Source organism: Cavia porcellus, unplaced genomic scaffold (genome assembly GCF_034190915.1).
Source record: "Cavia porcellus strain 051 isolate PalLab524CR breed Dunkin Hartley unplaced genomic scaffold, mCavPor4.1 scaffold_11, whole genome shotgun sequence".
Lineage (NCBI taxonomy): Eukaryota > Metazoa > Chordata > Mammalia > Rodentia > Caviidae > Cavia > Cavia porcellus.
In genome coordinates, this window is record NW_026947494.1 from 82,617,364 (window position 1) to 82,639,176 (window position 21,813).

The 21,813-nt window shown below is 48.0% G+C and overlaps 1 protein-coding gene and 1 long non-coding RNA gene across 13 annotated transcripts in view; one reads left to right on the forward strand and one right to left on the reverse strand.

Annotated features, from left to right (window-relative positions):
* The first annotated feature begins 2,995 nt into the window (after positions 1–2,995).
* The window catches only part of Iqsec3 (IQ motif and Sec7 domain ArfGEF 3), a 95,587-nt gene continuing 76,769 nt past the window's right edge, over positions 2,996–21,813 (forward strand). For 4 of the 12 annotated variants that reach the window (XM_063258556.1, XM_063258563.1, XM_063258565.1 and 1 more), the window contains exon 1: positions 2,996–3,654. In XM_063258556.1, coding sequence (XP_063114626.1) covers positions 3,086–3,654 — 569 coding nt within the window. In that variant the 5' untranslated portion in view covers positions 2,996–3,085. The remainder of the gene's footprint in view (positions 3,655–21,813) is intronic. The other 8 variants (XM_023566550.2, XM_063258557.1, XM_063258558.1 and 5 more) reach the window with 3 other exon arrangements.
* On the reverse strand, positions 10,839–13,872 carry LOC134478163 (uncharacterized). The gene is made up of 3 exons (XR_010050649.1): positions 13,725–13,872; positions 12,870–13,013; positions 10,839–12,637 (listed from the first exon to the last, which is right to left on the reverse strand). It is a non-coding gene; the product is annotated as an uncharacterized LOC134478163 (long non-coding RNA).

The window sequence follows — 21,813 nt, forward strand, 5'->3', positions numbered from 1 at the left end:
GGAGGCTGAGACAAGAGGATTGAAAGTTTGAGTCCAGCCCAGACAACCTACTGAGACTCCATCTCAAAATAAAAAAGGGTTGTATTTGTACCTGGGTGCAAAGCCCTGTTTAAATCCCCATATGAGGGGAAGAAACATACACTGTACTTACCTAATCAGCTTGATAAAATATAAAGGGGATGGCAATACCAAATATTAGTACGAATGAGAAACATCTTTTTGTTTCAGTGGAAATAAAAAATAATATAACTGCTGTGAAAAATAATTTGGTAAGTAAAATACATATTATCATACAATCTAGTAATTCCAATTCTAGATTTTTACTCTTGATAAAACATATGAAAACATGTATCCACACAAAGACTTTTTAGTCATCATAGCATTTATTCAAAATAACCAGAAAACAACCATAATGACCATTACCAGGTAACCAGAAAAAGAGATTGTGGTGTATCTATTGTGAATACTCTCAGAAATAAGAAGGAACAAACTAATGATACTTGTAACAGGATGGATAAGCCTCAAAAACATTATGCTGTGCAAAAAAACCTGTAAAAAGCATGAACTATATGATTTCCATTAATTTTAAATTCTGTAACAGGCAAAACTAACATCTACTGACAGGAAGCAGTTCGGTGGTTAGCTTGAGTTGTAGAAAGAGGAACTGACTGCGAAAGATCATGAACTTGCTTTTTGCAATGATGGCAGTTTTTATTATAGTGGTGATTACATGGATTTATTGGTCAAAGCTCATTGAACAGCATACTCAAAGTGAGTGCACATTGTGTGTATAAATCATAATTCAATAATTTAGATTGCTTCAAATAAAAGAAAAAAGTTAAAAACGAAAAAGCCTGGGCCCCATTTCTAGGGATGCCAGTATAGCAGGACTGATATGGGGCCCAGATTGTTGCATTTTTAATCAAGCCCATGGGTAATTATGCTCCAGGCTGTTCCATTTGTAGAAATAGTATTGGTCTAGGGGCTGGGGATTTAGCTCAGTGGCTTAAGCACCTGCCTGGCAAGCACGAGGTCATGAGTTTGATCCCTGGCACCACAAAAAAAAAAAAAAAAAAAAAAAAAAAGTATCGACAGGGAGCTCGAAGTGCAACTCATTGTGAAGGTCCTGGGTTCAGTCCCCAGTCCCCTAGGAATGGAGAAGAAAGGAGGGAGTAAAGGGGAAAAAAGGAAGGATAAAGGATATTGGTGTCTACAAGTCCAACGCTTGGACAACAAATCAGCTGTTGCCTCGCTATGGACAGGCTTCTTTAATTCATTCTTTATTAAGGAAACCTTGCTAGAAAATAAACAAGAGAAAACTAAAATAAAAATACATTATCAATGCAGAGAAATCTCTTTATTTGCAAAGGGCAAATTCTTTCCCACAAGGTCATTCAAGTCTGGCACCAAACAGGCTTGACTTTCCCTGGATCCAGCATCCACCAATCCGCTTACCCCGGAGAACAGCAAGGAGGCAGGGAGCCTGATGAACCTGCTCCTCAGACAATGGAATAGCATGTGTGAAGTGCATTCATAGTCTTGCCTTCTTCCTGTCCCACCTGTAGAAAAGAAAATTCCGTTCCCTGGCAAATTAGCTGCAGCCAATGGGCTCCATCTTGTTCCTTTAGTATTTTCCACACTGCTTGGCATATCTTTGCCATTTTCTGTTTGTTCTGCCTGTTAAAATTCTTCCCATCCTTCATGACTCAGCTTGAGTGAGATGCTCATCAGATGCCACAGTCAGGGGCAACTTCTCTCCCCTGCACTCCTATAGCAGATGGCTTAAAGAACTCAAAAAAGCTTGACTTACCTTTTTTTAAAACGCATATGCATGCCACACTTACATGGTGCTCCATTGTGAGCTACTTGATTATAGAAGGTATAACTTATGGTCTCAGCTAATCGTAGCCTGCAAGAATCCCAGTATATTACAGGGCATCTGGTGGATGTTTTACATACAATCATGGTAGAAAGGAATGAATGGTTTGGTCACTGCTGAATAACATCTCTGAGCTTTGTTTGTGCCTCACCTCCTTCCAAGAAAACCTTTCTCACAGTGTAAACTTTTTCCAAAAAGACTTCCCAGGTCCCCTGGTGGTGGTTTCTACAGCACTCTGGGGATAAATCTATCTTACCGCTTATGGTCTCCAGATGATAAGGTAATTATTTATTATCTGTTTCATTCACTTATTCAGAAGCAAGCCGAAGATTCCATCTTAGTCACTTTTATTTTACAATTTGCCTAGCCCAGGGTTTTGTAATAGCCTGTGCTTCCTAAATAGTTATCAAACAGAACAGTCTCTTCAGAATTCAGACCAGGCCAAAGCTGCCCTGAAATCTCATTCCCAAAAAAGTGCAGCACGAACAGTTTTTGCACCTTGCTCCCACATAGCTGGATGAAGCGGCAGGTTCAGACGTTTTCTAGGGGCCCTTAAATCCCAAAAGCCTGGGGATCCCCAGCAGAACAAACTGCTGAACACGAAAGAGGACAGGCAGAAAGTCTTCAACAGAGGCCGCCAGCTTCTGGAATGGTGGGACATAGTGTGTTCTTGATTTTCCAGCGTCCAGGCTTTTCTCTCCCTTGGCACGTTTCTCTCTCCCTCTGTCCACACTGCCCCTTTCGGGCTTCCTCGGTCTCCCGGTCTCGCCTTCTCCTCTTTCCTTGTCTGCTTCCCTCCTACCAGTGCCACCACACTTTCCCAGGACCGCTGCACATTTATCTCATCAGTCTCGGGAGCCTCTTCCCATATTTTGGCCCTCACCCTAGACCCCCATTCACATTTCCTCCCCTCCCCTCCCCTCCCCTCCCCTCTCCTCCCTCCTTCCCTCCTTCCTTCCCTCCCCTCCCCCTCCGCCCAGCGGGAGCCGAGCCTCCTCCCGAGGCCCAGAGGCGGGAGGTGGGTGGGCCCGGCGCCGCGGTCCCGCCCCTCGTGCGTGTGTGAAGGTCCGTGTGGCAGTGACGCGGCGTCGGCGGCGGGCAGGGGAGGGAGGCCGGGCCGCCGGAGAGGACCGCCACCGGCCGCCAGGGCTGCGGGGCTCCCGCCGGCCGCCGGGGCGCAGGCGGGGCGCAGCGGCGGCGGGCGGCATGGAGAGCCTGCTGGAGAACCCGGTGCGCGCCGTGCTCTACCTGAAGGAGCTCACGGCCATCGTGCAGAACCAGCAGAGCCTCATCCACACCCAGCGCCAGCGCATCGACGAGCTGGAGCGGCGGCTGGACGAGCTGAGCGCCGAGAACCGCAGCCTGTGGGAGCACCAGCAGCTGCTGCAAGCCCAGCCTCCGCCCGGGCTCGTGGCCCCGTCGCCGGCCCCGCAGCGGGCTCCCGCGTCCGCGTCTCCCGCCGCCCCCGCCGCCGGCGCCGCGATCGAGGCCCAGGAGCCGCTCCAGGACCACGGACAGCTCCCGCCCGCCGCCCCGCAGCCCGCGCCCGAGCAGCCGCCGCTTCAGCACCACGGACAGCTCTCCGCGCAGCCCCAATCCGGGCCCGGCGGCCGGGCTCACCCACCCCAGTCGCCCCACCAGCACCGGGTGACACTTGGGGCCGCGGCCGACAAGGAGAAGGAGCGTCCCCCGAGTTGTTGCGCTGCCGCCGGAGCCCTCCTTCAGCACAAATCCTCGGCTGCCCTGGGCAAGGGCGTCCTGAGCAGGAGACCCGAGTGAGTGGGGAAGAGGAGAGGAGGACCGTTGTGGTGGGAGGAGGAGATGCAAGTGGGTGTGAGGAGGGGAAATCGGGTGCGGGTAAGAGTCTGAGGACTAGGGTACTGTGAAGTGAAGGGGTGCAAAGATGCCTTGGGGTAGAAGTGTGTCAAGGAGATGTGGAGGAAAGGAGAGGATGCTATCGGTGTTCAAGAAGGTTTTGTGGATTGTTGGAGCAAAAGATCTTTCACCCAGATCATCTTTGGTGGCAAAGGAGAAAAATGGGTGTTAAGTAGCTGAGGGTAGTGGGAATTGGCAGTGTTTAGAGGGCACAAATTGAGAAGACGATATGAAGACTAAACGGAAGGAAAGAGGAACATGGAAAGATTTAAGTGAGGGAAATTTTGAGAGGGGAATTTAGGTAGTAAAATGGTCTAAATTGAGGAGATCTGAAAAAAAGATAGAGGACTGACCAAGAGACTTGTTACAAGCTTTAAAGGGCCTTGGTAGGAGGGTAGTTCCAAAGTGAGTAAGACTGGGACAGAAGGAGATTCAGGAGGCAGAGGATAAAGCAGAAAGACAGGAGTGATGTGAAAAGGAAAAGGAGCTGGAGACAGAGGGAGATAAAAGGTGGGAGAAAGCATTTCCAGAGGAACAAGCTGGCTCTTTAACTGGTGCAGTGGGAGTCAAAGCCAGAAGTGGCTCACGGAGGAAGACTACTCTGCTTTGGCCTGAGTGGGCACCTTTCTTCCGAATCCCTGCAGTGAGGGGTGCCAGGACACAACCCACCAAATCCACGGAGGACTCAGTCAGAGTGCAAGAACTCAGTCTGATTGTAGCTTTTCCTTCTGACTCACGGAGGCTGTCTGAGCAGGGACGTTGGCAATTGTGGAAAGGAAAAAATGACGAGGGAATAGCTGGTAAACAGTAGTTATTTGGAAGTAATGCCTCCTTAAATCTCTGTTATGGCTAATGACTGCCGGCCTTATTTCTCTTTGGCTATTTGGCAATAACTGAAATCTTGTATTGGGTCTCAGGAGAAATGCTGACTGCCTCCATCCAGCAATTCTCAGACCTCAAGTTTTTCCTCCACTCATGAGGCCCATGGACTAGGAATGTAGAGAGAATAACTGACAAGAGGCTGGGATTCTCAGTGCTGTGTGTTGGGAAGGCTGTGATCACGTCAGCTTTCCTTCTCTGATTAGACAGGTGATGGAAAAACTGCAGAAGAGGCCTGGAGAAATCAGCACTTGGCTAGCACCTGGCCCTGGCAGTGGCAATACTAAAGGAATGGATAAGTTGAAAGTGCTAAGAACCTCATCTTTATTCAATCTGAAATGTGCTTTATGTCTGGGAGACACACGTATTTTCTCCCTAGCATCACCCTGCTAAACCCTGCATTTCCTTCTGCTATATGTTGTGGAATTAGAAAAGGTGGGTCAGGGCATGTTAGGTCATAGAGTTTTTAACAGAACCATGGGGGCCATGGGGTGAAGATCTAGGATGATCTGGCTTGACAGGTCTAAAGCATTTGATTCAACCCCCAAGGAGACACAGTTTTATTCCTCAGCTCCCTCAGTGGCTCATTTGGCCTCTCAGCATCATGGCTTTCTTTCCTTATCTGGCATAGAGAGCAGAAAGTTGGGGTTTGCACAGTGCCCACAGATCAGCAAAAGGCAGCATTCTTCCAAATATTTATGGCCTTTTCCTCAAACAGGGTAAATGAACTATTCCATTCTATTTGCATTCTGGAGGCAGCCTTGTCTTCCTGCTAATTATTACGTCTGACCCTGTCATGACATTTGGTTGCTCCCATCTCCCTCACTATGTTCCCACTTTCCCTGCAGCTCTTCAAGGGTCTGTGTGGGCAAGGCATGAAGTTTCCCCAAAGAACCTTGAATAACTCTTCTTGATAAAAACTTTGCTATGGACCTCAAAGCGGGTGGAGGCTCCTTCTGGCCAGATGCTCCTGTTGGGAATTTAGAAACATAGGAAACACTTGGATTCTTATCCAGCTTCACGAGTCAATAGTGTGTGATCTCCTTATCTTTTCTTCTCCTCTGCTCTGCTTTTGTGTCCCAAGGGAGAACAAAAATAAGAAACAAACAGCATGGTGGAAGAGAGTGGGACTTGTTGAAAAACTTTCACCCACAAAGCTCTGCTATGCACTTGGAGGCTGATAACCCCAGTAGCTCCTTACATCCTCTAGAACCTTGAGCTTTTCCCTTTATTCCCCAAGGTTTGCTACTCAGAGACCTAGAGAGCAGGAACATACCTGCCCCACCATGTCCTTCTTCCCTTGAATGTGAAGTCTCCTGCATCCTGCCTGATTGACGGCCCCACTGTTTTGCCCAACTTCAGCCCACATTTCCCCCCGTAAAACCTCAAGGAGGAACCACCACTGCCGGCTACATGTTTGGTCCCACCCTACTGTCTACCCATGGCACCCATTCAGGATATCTGTCCTTCCGTGCATAACTCTCGACAGAGCACACAGGAAGAGATGGCCGTGGATAGGGTGAGGTGAGGAGAAGAGCAGAACTGGCAGCCCTCGCCCTGGATTCTCCAGGGAGCTCCCTGCTGAATCAGTTTTCCATGGAGCGTGCTGAAGCAGGAGGACAAGATAGCAGCAAAGCTTCCTATCATTTGACTGCCTCTCTCTTCTCATTCTGCTCTGGCCTCATTAACAGTGTGAATGTGCTCAGTGGGGTGACTGCAGGGTGGGAAAGCATTCCAAAGGCCAGACACTATATTAGACAGTTTTTGCCACACATTTCGGTCTCCTCTCCCCAATCCCCAAACTTCTTCTTGAGCAATTCCAGAAGAAGCAGGAGCCCTGGGGAACCTAGGATTATCAGGAAATAATCAGTTACCAGCTGATCTGCAATAATCTGCAGCCTGTTGTCCCTCCTCCAGGTGAGAGATACACAGAGGGGGTGGCCTTGGAAGTAGGCTAATCAAACAATGCAGAGGTGGGTGAGCACAGAGATATGTGGAATAAAAACCCTCAGGGGTTAAAATTCTTTCTCTGCATGCTTCCTGAATCTTGTTAGCTCTGGCTTATGCTGCTTAGTGAAAGTAGCAAACATAGTCCCTTCCTCTTTGTTTTTAAAATCAAGGCTCACAGCATTTATAGAATAGATTATTGTCACTTTTCTGGCTGGTGCCAAGCCTCCGTCTGACGTGGCAAAGGCCACTTTCACTTTTCTGGCTGGTGTCAAGCCTCCATCTGACTTGGCAAAGGCCACTTGCCATGGAAACCTACGAACTTGTTTAAAGCTACTGGCTCTAATATGACCCTGCTTCTCTAAGCACATCTGCCCACCTCCTCAGTCATTCATTTCAAGTCTGTGGATGCCAGGGTTTGGCCAGACTCTTAGGCAGATGACTGTGGGAAGGTCGGTGGGGTCTTTGCACTATACTTCAAATTTAGCTTTCACTCCAAGCCCCATGATTCGACATGGTTACAGAGACTTAGTGGTTCTCCCTTCTAGTCTTTCCTTCACAGCATTTTTCTCAATATTTTCCTCCTTTCCTTTCCCCTTTATCTCTGTCCTTCCCTCTCTTGAGTACTTCTTTTTCCCGTCTTTTCTTTCTGCTATCCTCCACTTCTATTTAAGCTATACCTTAGGTCATCTCTTTCCTTTTTGCCTTCACCTTATAAGCAAGAAAGAAATTATGAGTTTGGCTTTTTGGGGGGTGGGGGTGCTGGGAACTGAACTCAAGTCCTTGTGCACATTAGACAAGCTCTCTACCCCTAAGCTACACCTCCATCTCTGCATGAAATAAATCTTGAGTCACCTTCAGAGCTCCTTAGTCTCATTCTGAATGAAGGCTGGGTGGGAATAGCTAAAAAACCGTGGAATATGTCTTTTGGCCTGAGTTGTCTAAGATGCAGATTGGAGCAGGTATCTCTGCTGTTACTGAGTTAGGGTTGTCTGTTTGAAGGTGACAGTTCAGGAATGGCTCATGCTGAAAGCTAGTCAGTGAGTGTTAAATTCCATCCATCAGTCATCGAAATGTATCAAGTGCCCAGTTTCTTAAAAATCCTGTACTCTGTACTATGAAAAGCTAGGAAAAAAAGTCTTTGCTCAACACCTATGAGACACATTATCTAGAAACATCAAAACAGGTATAAGCATATTTTGGCTTCTCAGAGCTACCCAGAACAGTATGGGCTAAAATAGGTGAGCACACAAATCAGATTCAGAGGCAGAAAGAAGGCTTTCTTGGCTGAAGTCAAGGTTCATGTCAGGGAACAGCAAGAGCCGAGGATAGCTGGAAAGGAGGCAGTGCCCTAGATGTCTGTTTTGCATGTGTTTATCACCGTTCTTCCCAGCTGAACTTGTTAGTGAATAAGGGAGGCCTTGGCACATGGGGACCTTGTCAGTCTCATGCTTTGAAGGCCTGACTGCTGAGTCCGATGTTCCCCAAACTGCCTCTTACCCTTCTCCTATCCCAACCACAGAGAGGACTCCTAGCCAGTAAATTGGCAAATGAGCCTGATACGAAGGTTCATTAGCAGGAAGGAGAGTGAGTATCTTTCTGCTCATACCTGGAAGCTGATGCACAATGCATGTTTGTAAAGATTACCGTCTTATACATCTCCGAGCACCTAGACTGCTGCTCTTCCCTCCTTTTCATTCAAAAAGAACACAATTTTTCCAGAAGTCATTCCCCAGCCTCTGGGAAACCCTGTGCCTTGCTCCAGCCCACTTTCCTTCCATACTTTCCAGCCCTTCCTAGACCTGCAGAGCCAACTCCACAAGACCTCACAAAGCTGTCCTGGCACATTTTCCCCTTGGCACTGGACCAAGCAAGACGAGCAGTAGCTGGTCCTACTGATTCAGCAAAATATCTGTGCAGCCTGAGTTTCAAAGGTCAACTACAAAAAAAAGGCACCCTGGCTCAGGGAAGGGTGAAGAGGGTAGGGAAAGTGGGAAAAAAGAGGAGGGGCAATCTGGGATGAACATCTGAAAAGAGACTCAGTTCTTGAGTTTAAATTCCATGTAAAGATTTTGACTAATTACCCTTGTTGAGGAAGCTGATTATGTTTCCCCTTTGGGATCCAAATATATTTGGGTAGCTCTGGTCACAGAGCAGTGGCAGCTTAGTAAGGGGTTTCTTAGTGAGAGTCCCCAGGAACACTGGCACTGCACTTGGCATATTCCCAAGCATCCAGTCATCTGGCAAGGTTTTCACAGCTCAGGCCACTGCAGTGACTTCCTCCTCTGCTCTGGAAAAGCAGGTTCCCACATGAGCTGTGAAAGGTTTCTTGTTTCCATAGACTTAAGACACGGTTGTCCTCCCTTCAGGCAATGAGGGCATTAACCAAAGGAAGGGAACCAAGCGTTAAAGTGAGAGTGAAGTTTGATTTTCTAGCTGCAAGGAGCTTCAGGAAGCCACGGATTCACGGAATGTTCTGATCTAGGGTGTTGAGGATGGGAACGCTGGGTATGCAGGAATTCTGTGTCACCCTCTCCCAGTCGGAGGACCTTCCATTCATTATTTCCTTTCTTTCAGCCAATATTTTTTAAACACATGAAATGAAGAATTACAATACCTTAAAAATTCAAACCTTAGATAATATCACTTGTTTAGCACTGTTTCAAGCACAGAGTAAGTGCCCAAAACATTATAGTATCTTTGCATATAAAGGAATTGTGACACAGAAAATACAGGAGCTGCATCTGATGTCAGACAAGCGACAGCAGGAATCCTGGTTCAGATCTCTTTCTGTTCCACTGGGCCACCTTTCCACATGTGCCTTTCCTCATCTACTTCTCCATCTCTGGACAGTGGGCATCCGAGCTATTCCAGGTACATGAAGGTTGAGCTTACTCTGACAAAAAGCAAGTAAGCAGGACAAATCCACTCACTGCCTGCTAGTGGTCTATAACTTACAGTCAGAAAGCTATGAAACTGCTTCTCAAAGCCCAGCTGATATCACTTCTGTTGCATTTTAAGATTTTTGCACTTCTCTTGAGACCTTAAAAGGACCCGAGTTATCACCTAAGGCCCCTTGGTGATAAGGACCTCTGCCATTTCCTAAATTGGGACACTATAGTCTCTTCTAGGAAAAGGTATACTGACCTGCCAAAGACAAAATGGGCAGAAGAGAGAGGAGTTTGAACCTGAGAAGTACTCCCAACTTCCGAGGCAAAAAAGCTGACTCCATTTCTCTTCGTGGGGACGGAAAGTAGATCTGTTTTTTGTAGCACCCTGAGGGCAAAAGGCTGGAGGGTACAGCAGGAGGGACAGAGAAAAGAAGAGGCCTGATTTGCTGGGGGGTTTCCGAGTGCACAGAAGGGTAGGGGAGAGGAGACTGCTTTGATCCAGCCTAGAGAGCGAAAGAATTTTTTCTTAAAGACTTTTCTTGAAAGAGATATGTTCTAGGAAAAAGAAAACAAAAGAAAATGGGTTTCTAAAATTCTTTCCCTGGTGGTTGCACTGTGAGAGCACCATAAATAAAGATGGGGGTGTGTGTGTGCATGAGTGTGCGTGCGTGCACGTGTGTACATGCACACTGGGATGCTGACTTGGGTGGGGTGGGGGATGGGCTGTTTGCTGTTGCTTTTCTGCTTGAACAATGAATGTAGGAGGCTTATGTAACTGTGAGGCCGGCGGTGTGCTGAGTGGTGCCTCTCCTCCCCTCGCAGGCTGCTGTGAACAGGGCCTGCAGGCAACCTGCCCAAGGCTCTGGGGGACTCTTTAACCCACCTGACCCAAACTTCTCATTCGCCACCTGAGAAAACAAGGTCCAAGGGGGAAGCAACTAGTGCTTCCAGACTAGAGACTGGTAGGTTTAGAGCTTGGATTCTATTAACTCTTCATACCATGTTCCTGATGTTTCATGATGATGAAAACCCTATGACGTGCAAGGCAACGCCTACAGCTAGTTACTGAAGTTCGAGGACCCAGGGAGGTACCTCTGCCTTCCAGAATGTCTTCTCTGTAGAATCTGTACTTGATCAGTCTTTCACACTGAAGCATAAAAGAATTTATTTGAGCAGCTTCCCAGGGCAGGTGTGGTGCGTAGCCACACTGGCTGACTAAAGGCCAAGCCGGGAGGCTCAGTGGGAGCTGGAGGCTCAGAAGAGAGACTTCTGGGAGTCTAAATGCATCTTTTCCACTAAATTTGCGAAGAGTTGGAATGGCCTTGTTTGGCTTTGGTGAGAAAGGGAAGGGCACAGGGTACTCCACGTTGACTTGGAAAAGTTATTATTTAGACCATATAGGAGAAACACGTCCCCATTGAGCTTCGTCATGTGAGAAAGTCACCAGAAAAGAAGTGAAGGAGCATCTTGGTGTTTAGTGCTTGTAGAGGATCCTGAAATGTTCTGGCTGCCCCATGACTCAGTTGGGGCTTGCCATGGAGTGGTGAATGTAGGCAGGAAGGATCAGCAAGCATTAGAGGTTGGCGTCCTATGAGCATGAAGAGGATGGGAGAGGAGAGCAAAATCTAGCACCTCACTAGGTGGCTCATAAATCTTGATTAAGCAAACTCTTGGGCAGTGGGGCCCAGGCAGGCTCATGGATTGTTGAATGCAGGGAGGAGGGGTTGGAGGAAGAGCTGGGTAGAAGGAGAACTCCACAGGAGTGGGATTGCTTGGGCCCAAGTGTTGGGGCATACTTCCCTGCAGCTATGTGTGGGCGTAAAGAAGATTTGAAGGCTCAGGTCTCCAGGCCACTAAGGCACTGATGGGGAATGCGACTGTTCATTCCAGCTAATGCAACCCACCTCACTCCCATTCATGAGCGAGGAGAGTCCTCCTCTCTCTCTGCCCCCCATCTTCAACCAACCCCCCTGCCTAGGAGGTACATTAAGTATGGGAAAACCTTCCAGAGCCTTTCATCTCAGTCACATGCACATAACTTTACATGAGGCTGAATAAGCAATGGGCAATGAGTCCATAGGGGCGAAGAGAAAAGAGGCCTTTTTCCTGGTGGGACAGAGAAGGGCCATGGGGTGGCTCCATAACAGAGCACTTGCCTAGCATTCTCGAGGCCCTAGGCTGGATCCCCAGAATGAGGGAAGAAGACTGGGTTTTGAGCACATGATTAGGCCTGAGAGACACAGAAAGAGCCAACACCAACACCTGCTCCAGGCCTTAATCCCATTTTTTTTTAGTAAGCCGGATCTATTCTGTTCATGGAAATGTCAGGATCCTAATGGGAAGGTGGTGGGCGCCACTGCTGTGGGTGTGTCTATGAGGCTGAGTGTTGCTGGCCTAGCCTAGAGAGATAACAGCCACCCCACACCACAGCCCGCACAAGTCTCGGCACAGCTTAGCATGGCTTTCCTTACCTCTGCCAGCAACAGCGGGTGTGAGCTCCCTGGGCTCTGAACGACTTCTCCCTGTTCTGCCAAGAACACTTCATCTCCCTTGGCTCACCTGTTCCTCCTGGATCTCCCCTCTAGTCTCCAGTGCCTCCACTATAGCCCACTATGCCTGCAGCACGCAGGAGACCAGAGTAAGCCCCTGAACGAAGGCTGCTCAGACAGTGGACAGGTGCAGCAGCTGTACGGCTGTGTATCTGGAACTCTCTGTTGAGGTACAATCTTTGCAAGCTCAGGTACAGAGCAGCTTGATGCACAGCAATCAGGAAAGTGATTTCCCCGCAGCCTCCCTTGGCTAGCTGTGGCCAGGGCCCAGTGCCAATCGCCTCTCTCGGCTTCGGACATGCCAGGTCACCAGCCTTCTGACTGCCTCCAATCAGGATTGCCCTCCTTTCCCAGTCACAGAGGCAGGGGAATTCCACAATTTCTTCCTTGATGAATGATTCCAATCTACAACAATTTTCATTCAATATGTCAGTTTAACATAATGATTATTTTAAAACAACAGAAACAAAAACCCTGCAAGCAGTTGGGAATTTCTCGCTTGGGTCTAGCTTCAGTCTTCCCTGTACAGAGCCTGGTTTCACAAATATACTCTGGATGCTTCCAAAGGGGAGTTCACTGGACTGCTTTGATGCTCTTGGGCTCAACTCCGTCACAGCCTAGTAGGGAAAGCCAAGGGGGCTTCTGAGCAGGCAGAGGTACCGGGCTGGCAGCATGCTCTTTGCAAGCTGGGAGACTCAGATCCAGCAGCCAGTATTTCTGTGCTCTCCTCCCTCACAGAACTCCAAGTACAGCTTAGTCCAGATTCTCCCTCATTTCCTTTCCTTTATTTCCCCTGCTGCCCAGTAAGGACGATCATTTTTCTCCTTGCCCCTTCTACCCGCAGCTCACCAAGTCTGGGGAAGCAAAGCTCCCAGGGGTCGCTGTCGGAGGAAGGGTGCAGCTTACACGTGAAAATGGCTTCTCCACGCCACAGCCACCAAAAGGAAGCGGGGGTGGGGTGGCGGCTGGGGGAAGATTCTGAATTCATCCTGCCTTTCAGAAAAAAACAAAAGAAAAACGAAAAACAGTGGCAGACCCCTTGGGCCCTGGGGCGAGCTGCAGCGAATCTCTCTGAGGCTTCAAGGGCTAACTACCCCGGAAATTTCCACTGGGCCCGCTCAGGCCAAGACAGTGTAAAATCCGGGGCAGCGGGCTCCACGCGCTGCCCCCTCCTGGCCGCTGCGCCCCGGCCACCCCGCTGCTCCGCAGCCCGGGGAAGCCCTTCCTCCGCCGGCCGCGCTCCGGGCCTGGCGGCTGGGGAGGGCGCGGAGTCGCATCTCGGGGCGCGGGCGGGCTGGCGAGCCGCCGGCGGGCGGGCTGGGATCTCCCGGCCCACGCACCGCTCCCAGCCCCGCGCACCGCGGGGGCGGGCCCCCCGCGCGGGGAAACTGCGCGCCCACGCCGTGCTGAGTCACTCCCAGGAAACGCCAGCCCGCACCTGTGCGCTCCGGCTCTCGGAGGCCCGCAGCCCCCCACTCCGGCGCCCGGACCTGGCTCCCGAGGGCCCAGGCTCCCGCCCTCGCAGTACCCAGCTCAAGCGACTGGCCGGTACCCGCGGCTTGCTAACCGCCGCGGCCTGTCCCGACTCTGCCAGGCGCGCCCCCAGCCGCCCACCCACCGTGTCCAGGCGCGTCCTCCCCAGGCCGCCCCCCGCGCCACCCGGGTCCTCCCCCCCCCCCACCCCGGGCGTAGCCGGCTGCATACTGGGTCGCGCTCAGCAGTGGTTGCTCCAGCTCCCTGACCCTGGGAGACCCCCCTGCTGGCTGGACCCAGCGTCAGCTCATGCTCCTTGCCTTGCAAGGCTCTGGCCCAGGCTGGATGGAGTGGATCCTTGTGCATTCAGATTCCACCTGTCCTGGTCTTCTTAGATCCAAAAGAATCCTAGCCTCTTCTTGGCTTCCCCTTATTTATATTTGTATTTTGCGGAGTTACAGTCCTAGAATTTCAAGCGATCTTCTGGCTCAACCTACAATTGAGCATGGTACAGTATCTGTGAATGTGGCTCGGGTTTGACCCTTTCTTTTGTCATTTAACAGCTTGATCCTGAGCAGGGGCAGCCTTTAGTGTCTCATGTATAAACTGAGAGATGGTGCCAATCTCGTGGGATCGCTGTCACAGTTAGAGGGAATGCCAAATCAAGTCACGAGCATAATGAGTGCTGTTGTCTGAGGACCCTGCCAGTGGTAACAACTGGCCAGGAAGTGCTTTTGAAAGATAGGACTTCACCCTCTTTTGATTTGACAATGTCTCAAATATTTGAAGACAGCGGTCCTTCCCTCCTGTGCCTTTCTGCCCCCACTGCACACCACCCTGCCATCATTTCTCAAACTAAAACATCCAATTCTGGTGCTTCCTACTTCACGTGGATTAAGCATACAGCCCAGGAGGTGTAGCTGGGCCAACCCTGGCACAAGGAAGCCTTTCTGGTGGTTCTGGGCCCCGCCCAGGTGGTGGGGGAACCCGCTGGCATTCTCAGGTTCGGGATGGGGTCCTTCCAACCTGAGGGCAGCTGAAGCTCTGGGGCTCTCTCACCGGAAAGATTCTGGCTTCGGCCACTGCTACTTGTACCCTTGTGCCTATGGCTTTTGTTTTTCTACCAAAAATGCTTGGACTTTTCATATAATCTTCTTGTCTTGCAGTTTGTCAATCTGGTTATAGTCTTTTTATTTACTTTGTTCTTTTCAAATAGATAACACATTGATTTAGTAAAAGGTGCAAGCGTTTACAATGAAAAGTGTCTCTACCTCTGTTTTCTAACCACTTGTCCACTGCCTCCCCCAACGTTGGTTAGCAAGCTCTATGTATCTTCCCAGGATGTTTGATTTTTTTGCCCTAATAATGAATGGGAGTGATCTTCCCATATTCAGTCTGAAGAGAGTTGTCTTGTTCTTTTTAATAGCTACAAGGTATCCCATTGTGGCTGATTCTATATGACCTTCTTTCCTTCCTGCTGGGAATATGGGAATGCAAGCCCTAGGTAGTCTGTTTCTGCATCAATATTCGGGTTTTTCTGAAAAACTGATGTAGGAAATAGGCAAACTTTACTGAGGAGCTCCATTTGAAATAGCCTCTCCAGTAGTAGACATGCTTCAGACATTGACAGACCACAGAAGAAATAAGATTCAGCCCCAATGCCTCTAGCTCAGCTTGCTCTTCCATGTGCGCCCCTGTGTGTTCAAGCTTATGTGTGCACACAGTCCTGGGGGCAGAACCCAGTGTGCCTCACACAGGCTGACCAACCGCTTTATCACTGAACTAGGCCTCTAGCCCCACCTCCTGCCACCTTTTTATTATTTTTGAGGCAGAGTCTGGTTAAATTGACAAGGCTGGCTTCAAAATTGTAATTCTGCCTGTGATTACAGAGTAGCTTGGATTACAGACAAATCTGATTCACTTTTGTGCCCTGGGGCTCCCTTTGTTGGGAGCAGTTGTGGAGATTGAGGAAGCTGTCAGGTATTACAGAACAAGCTGAAGACAAGACAAAAGGCCCCTCTTTCAGGAAGTCCCCCTGAACTGATCCAAGGAATGAACTGGCAATTGTGCAGGATTGCTTCATTCTCTACATAAGTACATAGTTTCATGGCATCTGTATTCCTTTGTTCTCTTAATATTTATTATGTTTACTGTGGGCCAGATCCTTTTCCCTGCATTAGGGTATAGCAGTGAACAAAAAAATCCCCAATTTCCTCATGAAATTCTTTTTATTTTCCTTTCTTTTTTTCCTCCCTACCTGGGAATGGATCCCAGGGTTTTATACATACTAAAAAAATGTTCTATCACTGAGCTACACCCCAAACTCTCCAATATTTTTTGTTACGGGGGACTGGGGATTTAGCTCAGAGGCATAAGCACCTGCCTTGCAAGCAGGTGGTTGTGAGTTCAATCCTTGGTACCGATGAAAAATATATATATATTTTTTGTTGTGGGTACTGAGGTCTATTGTGAAGTGTTAGGCATTAACTTTAAGAAAAACTGGGCACCGCTGGTTAATCTTGAGCAGACAGTGCTTAAAAGGAACTTTGGACACTGAGTTGAGTTTGAGTTGAGAGCAGACGGACGAAGAAAGGAAGAGGGTAGTGGGGATAGAAGCTGGTGCAAAATCCAGGCAGACAGAAGTAGCTGGGATGAGACAGCACCGTCGTGGTGAAGTGGTGGTAAACTTTGGGAAGCTGTACTTCAAGAAGGATTAATGTGTAATGGAAAGATGGACTGGGGTAGAGTCCAGGGTGTGGGCCAAGATCATCAGAAGGATGAGATGGGGAATCTGGGTGGCTGAGATTTTGACAGTTAAGTTTGAGATGCCCAGTACTCATTGGAGTGGAGACACAGACAGGGCGTTTGGGATAACTGGAGATAGAAATTCAGATGGTTTTTAAGTCCTGAGATGTGACATCACCCAGGAGTGACAAGACAAAGGAGATCAGGCACAGAGGCTACTACCGAGAGGGTTAATGCCAGGAGGAGGGTAGGAGCAGCCACAAGGGGAGGAGAAAAGCTCTGAGAAGCCCCAGGTGTACTAGCAACCATGGCTTCCAGGAGGAGGGTTTGAGCCACAAGAATCAAACGCTGCTAACACGCTCCTTTGGATGAAAAAGCATTGCCCATTGGCTTCAGCAACATCCAGGTAATTGCTGACCTTGAAAAGCAGAGTCTGGGTGAAGCAATGTGAGTAGAAGCTTGATTAGTGTGGGTTTAAGACAAGGGGAAAGAAGGGGCGTAAGAGACAAACCAATGAAACGTAATGTGTGGACCTTGATTAGGTCCTGATTCAACTGAAGCAACTGGAAAGACAGTTTTAAGGCAATCAGGGAAGTTTGAACACAGCTGAGGCATTAGCTGAGATTAGAAAATTACTGTTAATTTAGGTAGGTGCAATAATGATACTGCTATTATGTTTCTTAAAGGTTCTTACCTGTTAGGGATACATTCTGGGTGAAATGAAATTTCTAGAGTTTGCATTAAAACACTCCAGCAAACTGTGCATAAAGAAGCAAAATTTGAGTCATTTGTAGGAAATAGTTAGATCTGAAGAATATAATATTAAGTATAATAAATCAGACACCATAGTTTTAATATCACTTGGTTACTCAAAATACAAATAACAAAAAGCAAAATAAAGGGGAGATGGTAGGAAACGGAGGCAGAGTCTGTGAGATAAAAAAAAGGGGTCAGCGGAAGGCGGGGATGGGGAGTAAAAATGATCAAGATGCAGTTTGCCAAGATAAATGTAATAATTATGTCTCACAGGCATGCACTAATGTTTAAAAAAATTTAAATATTCCAACAACAGCGTTGGTAGATTAGTAAAAGGTATGTTTGCGGTTTTTCTAATTTAAAAAAATGTAAAAGATAATGGAATTGAGAGTAACTGCAGAAAACGAGGGTAGAAAACTTATAAGTTTTATAATGAAAAGGGATAAAAAATGAAGCAACAGGTTAGGGAGGAAGGAGATTAAGACAGAGGATTATTCTTTAAAAGAGGAAAATTATAGCATGTTAGCTGACTCCACGTACCGACCATCCACCACAGAAAGGGTCATATCCTGAGCACTGCAGGGAAATGAACAATTCCTACAGGAAACTAATCATTTAATTACTTTAAACGTGTGGGAAATGTGCCCCATGAATTTACTGTAGACTACGCACTGTGTTGTGTTTGACAAATCTTCTTTCAATATGTCCTAGTAAAACTTTATGAGCTAAACTCCACCTTACATTCAAGGCCACATAAGACTATTCGTCCAGTTCAAACCTGGGCATTCAGTCCTCTTAGCAGAATACTCCCCGGTCTTCAGGCGCTGGTCTGAGGTCATCTGCATGTGAGTTTCCCCAGGGGTGTCTTTTGCAGCTGTACTGTCCCAGCCTGAATAGGTAGAGGGAAGGAGCGTAGCCAAGTGTGCTTTAAATGACACTCACAGGGGATTTTGATGCAGTTTCCTGCTTAAAAAACCATTAGAAAAGATCAGAACAAACACACTCATTTATCAACACATGTGCAAACACTTGTGCCAACACTCTCCGCAATTAGGCTAGTTGAGGCTGGGGAAAACTCAGATGTGATGTACTGCTTCACAAGAGAAAGGAAAGCAGAAAGAGGAAGCTGGGTGTTTTTGTTAGCGATGGAAAATTTTGTTTAGCTTCCTTAAGGGCAAAAGTTACACATGTACATTCATTTAGCAAGTATTTGTTGAGTGCCTCTTACATGCCAGCCTCTGCTGTAGGCACTGGAAATTCACTGTGAGCTGATCAGACAGAACTGCCTCCCTGGAGCTCACAGTCAGGAGGAAAAGATGAATACTAGGCAGTAAAACCGCACACATGTAATCTAAATTCATGAGAATTAGGAGAAAGGTAAGGACAGGACAGGGTTGTTTTGATAGACCTTTCCTCCCTCAGGAGGTATCATTTTAGCAGAGAGATTAAATAAAACAGTTAGGGAGGCTCAGCACCCACTGCCAGGCCCAGTTCCTGTGTGTGAAGTGGAACAAATGACCTTCTCTGAGGTAGCATAGCATTCCATGAAAAGGCCCTGGGGCTGGAAGAAAAGCAGTTAAAACAATACAAGAAGGAAAGGGTGGCCAGAGGGGAGCAAGAAAAAGATACCAAGAGATGGGAGAGGAAGCAGGGTTGGACAGGGCTGTCTGGAAGAGTTTGTGGATGGAGGATTCCAGAAAGTCAATGTCTGGAAACCTTGAGCAGGAGAACAATGCCCCCCACCATGGGAAACAGCTACGGAGTCCAAAGGGGCAGACACAGGAGAGTACATGCAGCTCACAGTTCTTCCATGCGTACTCATTCATTTACCTTTCTCATAACATCTACATACTTAATTTCTGCTATGTCCTAGGCATGTATGCACATTTATGATCTTAAGCATCCATACACACCTGCTAGGAAGGCATCATTACCCCTGCTTCACAGAAGTAGTCACTGAGTTCAGGTGACCAACCAGAGTCACAGAACTGAGCTGCTGTTTTCAAGAGTGACATCAAGTGGCACCCTGTTTTACCCTCACAAAACTATTTCTCCTAAAGGGCAGTCCCTTGCCAGGTGGGAAATGCTTCCCTCAGGCTAAGCCTAACCTGGGACACAAACCAATGTTCAGAGACAAAAAGGCTGGTGGCACCCTTCCCAACTGGGGTTGTTCTGTTGTTGCAATTCTGAACTTGGCCCTTGGCCACTCATCCCTATTACACCAGGCGAGACTGGGCTAGAGGCCTGCTGCAGTGTCCCACGTGTAGCCACAGGCTGGATGGTTTGCAGGTTGCAATAGGACATTGAATCCTTCCATGGCTCACAGGTCAGGAGGGCTCATAAGGGACAAACCATCCTTAGCCCCAGCTCCATGTACACACATCCACTTGCATGCATATGCAGTAGTGTATGTGAGAATAGGAATATGCATAGATATGTATCTAAATATGTAAGTGTGTATGCATGTGCATGTTCCTAAATCTGTGTACAGTGTTGTGTGTGCATAGATTCAGGAAACGATATAGAATGCAAGATTGAGAGTGTATTTAGGATCTGTGTATCCCTCTGTGAGAGCTCTGAACATGTAGATGAAATGAGGCAGATGTACAGGGAATGCGTGCATAGATATGTTGGGCACCATGGGCCATGTGTGTGTATGCTTATGTGTACATATCTTTGCATACCCATGCAGGTGTATATAAGTATGCTGAGTGTCAGAACTTAGCCGAGTCCCTAGAAGAAAACAGATACTTCTGTGGTGAGCAGAGTCGGGGCTGGGAGGTCTTGCATTCACAATCCAGAGCCATCTTCCTGCAGATTTTTGAGGTGGAAAGGTGTAGTGAGAGTGAGTACCAGAGGTAAAGGGATGTGGGGCTCAGATCTTAGCTGTGACTTCTCAGGAAGTCATCCAACCTCTCAGCCTTAGTTTCCCATTGCTTCAAGTGCCATTAATAGAATAATTGTTATTCTATTATTAATATTGTCTAGAATTAATACTGTCTCACATTACTAATTATTATAATATTATGGCTATATTATTATCCACAAGACTCTTCTTTGGGCATTCAAATTGCCTTGTAAGTCAGAAATTTGGCACAAACGCAGTCATGATAACTGGCAAGGACTCGCCTTCACTGTTCCTGAAAAAGCAGCGCATACCACGATGGACTGAGGGTGGTTTCACGGCCTGATGGAGGTGTGGTTCTCTGGCGCTGAGCAGTAGGACTTGGTGCAAAGTAACTTCTGGGGCTGGCCTGAACCTGAAAGCCTCGATCTGTCGTCTCAAGTCAGCCAGGTAATAGAGAAGTCTTTTGTGTAGGATGTTGGCAAGATGGAGCAGCAGAACGAGTCTGTGGTGATGCTGTGTGCCTGGCTTGGCACTGAGAATCCTCCTGGCCCCCTACAAAGTCTGATGGGGTTTCGACAACCAGGCTTTGAGTTGGGCAACTGACTGGCCCTGGACTTGCTGGGCAGTTGGAGAGAGGGCAGTCCAAAGCTAGAGGACAAAAGGAGACCTTCTTAGTAATGGGTCTGGACTGAGTTGGGAAGCCTGGGAGGAAGATCAGACTGGGGGCTCCCGGTACACTCGAGTTTCAGACTGGGTTTCCTGTTCTGAGCTTAGCTCTCCAGATTGCCAGGTTGAGGCTAAGGCTGTGTGACACCCAGCAAGTGTCTTGTTCTCGCTGAGAGTTCTCATCTACAAATGAAGATTACAGTGGGTGATGGGTGAAGATTACTTACATATTACCTTGAGCGTGTGATGGTCACAGTGAGCAGGACTGCACTTCTGAGACATGGCCTTGTGTATTTGTTTGGATTTATATGCACATTTCATGTACGTTGATGACTAAATCCCCATCTTTCTCCACACTCAACCAAGCCATAAAACAGTGTCTGCTAAATGTTATGTGCCAGGTGGGGTCCTACACTGGGCACAAACAGGAATCGGTCTCATGAGTGGCTCTAGAAAGTTCATTCTAATCTAGGGAGATAGGACATGCATGTCTCTATCAGTGACCCAGCATGGAATACTTGATATCCTTCCTGTTGGTGAGTCAGGGATGCCGCTAAAGAAGTTTAGAGGTGAGTGCTTCTAGCCCAGGCAGAACTGAAGGCCAGCAGTGCAGAGATGGACACAAAACAAACCAGGGAAGACTCTGCAGGAGACATGTCTGGCACTGGGCCCTGCAGGCGGGGCAGAGTCTGAGTATCTGGAGTTTGGAGGAGCCTGGAATATCTGGCTGAGGCTTTCATTACCCTTAGTGTAAAGCAGGGCTATGGATCCAGGCTCTGCCAACCCCACAGCATTGTGGTGAAACTTTGAAGTGCGTAGCCTCATGGATGGGGGACATAATTGAGTCTGGAGTCGGTAAGGGCTGATTGGGCCGGGGATGTGCTAAGCACATTAAATGCATCAGCTCACTCAGCCATCATGATCACCCTTTGCAGTAATGTTATTATCACATAATATCCTAGTAACAGGGCAGATAACTGAGATCCAGGCAGGTCAAACTTGAATTGCAAGTGACAAAGACAAATTCTGAATTCTAGACTGCCCAGGCTCTCAGGTAAGGCGTTTTCTTTCATACCTGCCGTGTGCTAGGTATTATGCTAGCATGACCTGGGTTATTCTGCTTGATATTCATGACAGCTTAATGAGGTCATTTCTTTGACAATCTCCTCTGGACAGTTGATGCTGAAGCTGGCAAAGATCAGATAATCTGCCTGTGGCTCTGTAGCCCTTAGAGTGGGCAGACAAGGCCTATTGAAGGTCTTCTCCAATCCTGTCCTCCTGGCTTTCCTGGAAACCGTGCTGCCT